The sequence below is a fragment of the Triticum urartu genome, unplaced genomic scaffold (genome assembly GCF_003073215.2).
Source record: "Triticum urartu cultivar G1812 unplaced genomic scaffold, Tu2.1 TuUngrouped_contig_6830, whole genome shotgun sequence".
Lineage (NCBI taxonomy): Eukaryota > Viridiplantae > Streptophyta > Magnoliopsida > Poales > Poaceae > Triticum > Triticum urartu.
This window is the reverse complement of record NW_024117624.1, coordinates 1-6,576: the sequence shown is the minus strand read 5'-3', so window position 1 is coordinate 6,576 and position 6,576 is coordinate 1. Positions and strand designations below refer to the sequence as shown.

Here is a 6,576-nt window from a genome sequence, read left to right as displayed (position 1 = left end):
TCTTTGATGGATATTTAATATGTTTTGCTAATGCATATAATTAATAAGCACCTTAGGCAGACCAATTCTAAAAAGATGAAATGTGCAATGAATCAAGAGGACACACCATAAAATAGGAAGGAAAAGGGTGAGGGAATGTAATTAGTTAACTACCATGGCATTAGAAATGAGGAGGATGGCCGGAAATCTCACAAAGATATGAATGGACAAAATAAATGCATACAAATCAAATCAGCGAAGGGAGTTGATTCTTGACCTATGAGTTATGAAATAATATATGATAAGCTCACCCGGAGCCTCCAATGTGACATAGAGATGATGAAAGTAGAGGGGGCATCGATATCCATGCAAGTCCTTCTAACCTCTACTTCCAGGGCGCCCCACCTCCACCAACGACCTTTGAGGTTACCTCTGTGCTAACACGTGAATTCGATGAGAGGAGAGCAAGCGGAGATCTAAACCTTTTTGCCACCATAATGGCCTGGATCACATGACGCATGGTCTCGACCTTCCATGCATCTTGTTCCTAATATCTAGGTAGGTAGGGTGAGGGGAAGGGGAGAAATAGATTAAGGAGGCAAGGACCATGCTAATGCCTAGGGAGAGACAACAAACCGCTTGAAGCCTTGAGTGTAGTCGATCTGCTATTGAGGGAATCCTTCTTCGTCCCCTTTCCCTGTCAATTTCCCTTTGTGCATACATGCTCACGCCACCACACTCGCTTTGCATAGGGATGAACAAAGAGCCTCCTTATTGCCGCTTCTCCGCTCGCCATCTCGCCACACTCATCAGCACTCTAAAGAGACAAGGAGACAAGGATGGAAAAGCGAGGATAAAGGTGGAGGCAGCAAGAGACATCGGCCTGGAAGGGCACAAGAGTGAGCGAGAGGAGGAACACTCGTGGCGGCGCGCGAGGAGGAGGTGAAGTGGAGAGATGTAGGGGCTAGGGTTTTTTGTGCATTGCCTTTTTATATACGTCCTATTTGAGCATCAACGGCTGTGAACAACTAAAGAAAAGATCAAATGGTCACGAGAATCTTGGTGAGGTGGCATATCACCCCCCCAATTCCCTCATGTACTATTATCGGTAATTATTGAACAACTCTAGATGAGGACGAAGTTATTTAGGACAGTAAAACTGAGTCTAATCTAAGCCCTCGCATGACCTAAGTGTTTTTGGCCATCAGTTCGCGTGATCTGGTTGATCTGAGCCGTTAAATTTGCTGCCAATTCCAAGCTCCATCGCAGATCTTTGTTCTTGGGCTCACTGTCCTAAAAGGGCTGCTACCCCAAAAGAAAAAAACTGATATCGGTGATGCACTAGGCATTTGTGCTGGCCCATTTAGCTAACCCTCATGCGAGACATACACATGTCGCTAACCTGAGAGTTCTAAAAAAAGGCCACTAACCTGAGCGCTATACCATGAACCCCCCGAAACAAAAGCGCTCAACCCATTCGAGGTGGTGGCGAGGACGAGCACCGGAGATGGGACGGACAAGCGGAGGCGCCGACGGGAGAAGGAAATGTTAAGGTATTTTCTTATGGAGGAGGAAAGAGAGGGCCCTTGTTCTTTCTTTGATGCATGCTTTGAAGAGTGGACTACCAGGACCTCATTGACAAGTTCTCCAAGAGGCAAAATGTTCTCCTGACTTGCAATTTGTGGGAGATTTATGAAATAGAGGGCCTCACAAAGCATTGAGATTGCTTGGTTCAATGCTAATATTTGGCATGCAGGATGTGTTGATATGTTTTAAAAGTTGGCTAACCAAATTTCAAAAAAAATCTTATGTAAATTGGTTATTTTCAAGTCTAGTTAAACCGTGTCTCATGTAAATCTTCAAGTGTTACTCACTTCTCCCCAAAGCCTCCCCATAAGTTATGTACGACCAAGTAACAGTAGCATACAGAAAACCAAAGAGAAAAAAAATTCAAGACAACACCATGCCCAATTGGAAGCAAGAACCGCCAACGGTTGTTGCACTAGTAGCTTCTCCTCCACCACCCATGCCGACCGCAGATGAAACCAGGTATGAAGACACAAATACTAGGTAGGAGACGAGGAAGTAGCATTGGTGGACAATTGATTTTAAGGGAAGCCGGTTCTGTTCACACACATCACGACTGATTCGGTGAATTGTTAGCAATTTTTGTTGGATGGCAGGAAATTAATTCGTGTAATGCATATGTCACACAAGGTGGAGATCATGCAGAGCATGTCGACCGACCTTACCGGCTACCAAGGCGTAAACGCGGTCGGGCAGCCTGTGAGGGCTCCGACATCACGCACCTCATGGATCTATGACGTGCCTAACACACCGTCCTTATTTTTGTTGATGGAACAATCCTCATATACTTCTATGAACAAGCTCGTCACTACTATGTCGGCAGGGTCGGCCGGTCCTTAGCCAACATTTTTCCCGAAAACCCGTGACACAAGGAAGGAAGGAGAAGAAACACTTCAAGATTCACGCCCAGGGCACGCGTTATGCTTTTCAAAAAAAGGGACAAGGAAATATACCATGTTTTATAGGATATTTTTCCAAAAAAGCAATAAATTCTTACCAACCTCTAAAAATGTTGTCAACTTTTGGTTTTGCCCAATGTTGGCATCAAATCAAATGTCTACATCAATGAAAATGAGCTATTTTTCATTAAAAAAGGAGAGAGAGAGAGAGAGAGCGCCAAGTTCAAACTTAGCAGCAATTTTTGGTGATATGGAGTAGCTAGCAAGTGCTACAATTTGGGTATAATAAAAAAAGTAGAAAAAAAGGCTCCATTGCCGGGATTTGAACCCGGGTCGCCTGGGTGAAAGCCAGGTATCCTAACCGGGCTGGACGACAATGGATTTGTGTTTCGTTTCGATCCGTTACTTACTTAACAGCGATTCCGTCCGTAAACTTGGACCGACACGTCCCTGAACCGACGCATCCACAGACCCCCGTCGTCGTGTTAAAATAAGAAGAGTCGAAACAAATCACAAATCTCCTTTTCCTCTGCCCGCCGCTCGCCCGGAACCTCCCCGTCGCCGCCGCCGCCGCCGCTCGCCCGAGACCTCCCCGTCGTCGCCGATATCCCGGAGCCACCGCACCTCCGCTCGTCGCGCCGCTCGTATCCTCCTCCTCCGCCTCCTCGCCGGAGACAACATGGTACGATCAGCTCTATTCGCCTCTCTCGATTTCGACCTCTCCTCACCCCCAAATCCTAGGGTTTCCCGAATCCGGGGGCTTCTGGGGTAGCCCGGCTGACGATCCTTCATGTCCGCCGAGACGATTTGACTGATTTGTTGTATCCTGCAGTCGACGCTTGCCGCGGCGAGGGCCGACAACTTCTACTACCCGCCCGAATGGAGCCCGAAGAAGGTACTACGGATCTTCCTCGGCGAATTCGTGCAGCTCTTCGTTTTGTTCTACTTTCTTATGGTTGCTGATGCCGCTGCGTGCTTGTCTTTTTGTTCCTGTTTGGTTAAATCAGGGTGGGCTGAACAAGTTCCACGGCCAACATGCCCTCAGGGAGCGGGCGAGGAAGCTGGATCAGGGCATCCTGATTATAAGGTTTGTTTCCCTTGATATGTAGCCTGTTTTCTTATATGATCGTCCGTTCGGACATAACATGATGATGTGAAGCTAGAAATGCGTCGGACCTGGGGCCTTTTATCTAAACAGGCTTATAATGTGGATGGTTGGGCAATAGAGTTGGAGTTATGTGGGTTGATTGAGGTTTAAAGAATGGTGGGATGCCAAAGTAAGAGGGTGTGAATTTGGAGTAGGGAAGGAGTATGTGCCACCAAAATATTTGGGCCATGACTTGTATTTTACAGATGTTATGACAACTGTTGACATTGTTCCGTTACCAAACCGTGCTGATAAGATAGATTCATCTCAAAATATCTGTCTTGCAAATCAATTTTGTTAGTTTTTCACGGTCATATACCAATTAGTTAACCAATCTTGTTGAGAATTGTGAAATACTGTTTGGTTGATTTGGCAGTTCGCTTGATTGCCTTAAGTGCTAGAATCATGTATGAACTCATTCTTCTGCCCAGTTCCACACATATCTATCTCAATATGTTTTATCTGGCATAACACATTAGTACATGATAGAGAGATTGTTCCTTTGATGCATGTTAAAGTTGATTTTACCTTTATGCTTACTTTTTTGTAGAAACATCTTGTTGAAGTGTTTATCTAGCTTATTAACTCAATTGGTTTGTTCTGTTCTGCAGATTCGAGATGCCTTTCAATGTCTGGTGTGGTGGATGCAGCTCCATGATAGGGAAGGGAGTAAGGTTTAATGCTGAAAAGAAACAAGTTGGAAATTATTACTCTACCAAGGTTCGTGTCCAATCTTAACATGTACCGCATCATCACTGCTGTTCATTTAACTTTCTCTTCTGTGAATGGTGGAAGCTGTTTGTGCTTGAATTAGCGCAGCATATCCTCTCCCTATGTCTTTTCTTTCTTTCTTTCTGAAAGCCTCTCCCCATGTTATCACTTATCAGAGCAATTGAATCTTGGTTTTATGGCTTACCATCTTTACTCAATTAGTTGCATAGTATTATGTTTCTTCTAGCTATGCCATGTCTAAATGCAAAATTTTGTAAAATTGGTTCAGCGTCAGCCTCGGCTGATCTCTTAAACTCACTCATTAGTTGATCTGCACCATCCTCAAATCATATCCTAAACTACAATTTGTGCGCATACGTTGCAAGGATAATTGGAGAAAATAATTAAAAAGTGAGTTGGTGAATTCTGGAGAAAATTTCGTATTCTAAACTGGCGTCAGCTTCCAAGCCAATGTGAATTGAAACAATGTTAAGGATGCGTAGTGTGTTTAGTTACAAACCAAATAGCTTCTCGACCTGATATTGCCTTGGGATTTATATGTGTTGTTTTTCTACACAACTGGGATTTTTTCCCACAAAAGTGAAGATAGATATATGAGATTTTTGTCATCACCGTAAACGCTAGTTTGTGGTTGCTGCGCTTGTTGGGAAGAAAACACACACAAGTACACACGGAGACTTTTTTGTGGCACACACGCACTTGCCTTTTCTCTTGTTCACTTCTCACACCACAGGGCAATTAATTGGGGCTTTTATAGCCATACACACACGGCTAGCATGTATCCACTTACCAACTAACTAGCATGCACACACTCACACATGGTCAAGCCACTAATGGCTTGCTCCACTAATCACTCCACTAGCTGCGCACGCACATATTTAGCACTTACGCAACTTCTCAAACAGCCACATGACTCGGCCAAATGCATGCAGCTACATGTGAGGATGCATGCAGCTCATCTGAACTCATTCCTGGAGCTAATCTCACGCTGGGCACACACATCTTTATCGTCATAACTAATTATTCCTTCTGGATAGAAATGGATGTATCTAGAACTAAAAATACGTCTAGATACATCCATTTCTGCGACAAGTAATTCGGGACGGAGGTAGTACTTCTTATTGCATTTTGCTGTGTACATTCGCAAAAGAGTATTGAGGGTAATCATAAAATGTTTAAGGGGTTGTTGGCATTTAAATAAATATTCCCTCTGTAACTTAATATAAGACTTATTTTGACTCTGTCAGACTCTAAAAATGTCCTATAAAAGTTACAGAGGTAGTATTTGTTTTGATTGTAGATAAGTTAAAATAGCTTGAATTGAACCTACATATTTCCGAATAGCTTCTATGCTGCTTCCTTAGCCATGCTAATATTATTAGAAAAGAGAACTCAGTTGTACTTGCTTCTGCTAGCTGTGTAATGTATGTGTTAAAGAACCTCCAATAAGTTCTAATGACTTGGGGCCTTGTATATTTTCTGTGTTTATTCCCTGAGAAACTGCAGTACTATAATTTTCTACTCCACAGTTGTGACAGATTTCTGCTTAAAATCATTTACCCGTATGCTGTTCTGATATTGTTTCACAACTTTTTCCTATGTCAGATATGGAGCTTCAGTATGAAATCACCATGTTGCCAGCATGAGATAGTCATACATACGGACCCGAAGAATACTGAGTATGTTATAATCAGTGGGGCTCAGCGGAAGACTGAAGATTTCGATGTTGAAGATGCAGAGACGCTCCTGCTCCCTGCGGATGAAGGTTCTGACACCTAGTACAGATTTGTTTCTTTTTTATGGTTTTCCTTGTGATTCAAATGCCTGATGGTTTATTGTACTTGCTTCAGAAAGAGACAAGCTTGCGGATCCCATGTATAAGCTTGAACACCAGGGAGAGGATATTCGGAAGAAGAAAGAAGAGGAGCCTGTTTTAGTTCGGCTTCAACGCCTCTCTGATAGCCGTCATTCTGATGATTATTCCCTGAACAGAACCCTCCGCGACCGCCTTAGGGTCATCTAGTGAATTCCTTTGTATAATTTTTCATCAGTAAGTTGTCTAACTGTCAGGATTCTTATCCACTTGTTGTCCTATTATTTATGTAGAGCCAAAAGAAGAGAGTTGCTGAAGAGAAGAAATCAGCGAGGAAGATGGGGCTCGGAGTACGCCTTCTGCCACCCTCCGCAGAGGATGCTGCCGCTGCCGGTCCTGTGAGGGTTGCCTCGGATTTT

At 43.7% G+C, this 6,576-nt stretch overlaps 1 protein-coding gene and 1 non-coding gene across 2 annotated transcripts; one reads left to right on the top strand and one right to left on the bottom strand.

The window, feature by feature from the left end:
• Positions 1-2,772: 2,772 nt before the first annotated feature.
• Positions 2,773-2,846, bottom strand: TRNAE-UUC. Its single transcript has one exon. It is a non-coding gene; the product is annotated as a tRNA-Glu (tRNA).
• Positions 2,847-2,919: 73 nt separating this feature from the next.
• Positions 2,920-6,569, top strand: LOC125531133 (probable splicing factor YJU2B). Its single transcript, XM_048695541.1, has 6 exons — positions 2,920-3,147; positions 3,298-3,360; positions 3,473-3,552; positions 4,224-4,332; positions 5,950-6,109; positions 6,195-6,569. Exons 1-6 carry the CDS (start codon positions 3,145-3,147, stop codon positions 6,365-6,367), a joined length of 588 nt encoding a protein of 195 aa, XP_048551498.1. The 5' UTR covers positions 2,920-3,144; the 3' UTR covers positions 6,368-6,569.
• Positions 6,570-6,576: the final 7 nt, after the last annotated feature.

Bases quoted from the DNA above. Each gene is read 5' to 3' on its own strand.
- LOC125531133 (XM_048695541.1), top strand. The intron at 3,553-4,223 runs GTTTGTTTCCCT...TCTGTTCTGCAG, and splicing joins CAGGGCATCCTGATTATAAG to ATTCGAGATGCCTTTCAATG. The intron at 4,333-5,949 runs GTTCGTGTCCAA...TTCCTATGTCAG, and splicing joins GAAATTATTACTCTACCAAG to ATATGGAGCTTCAGTATGAA.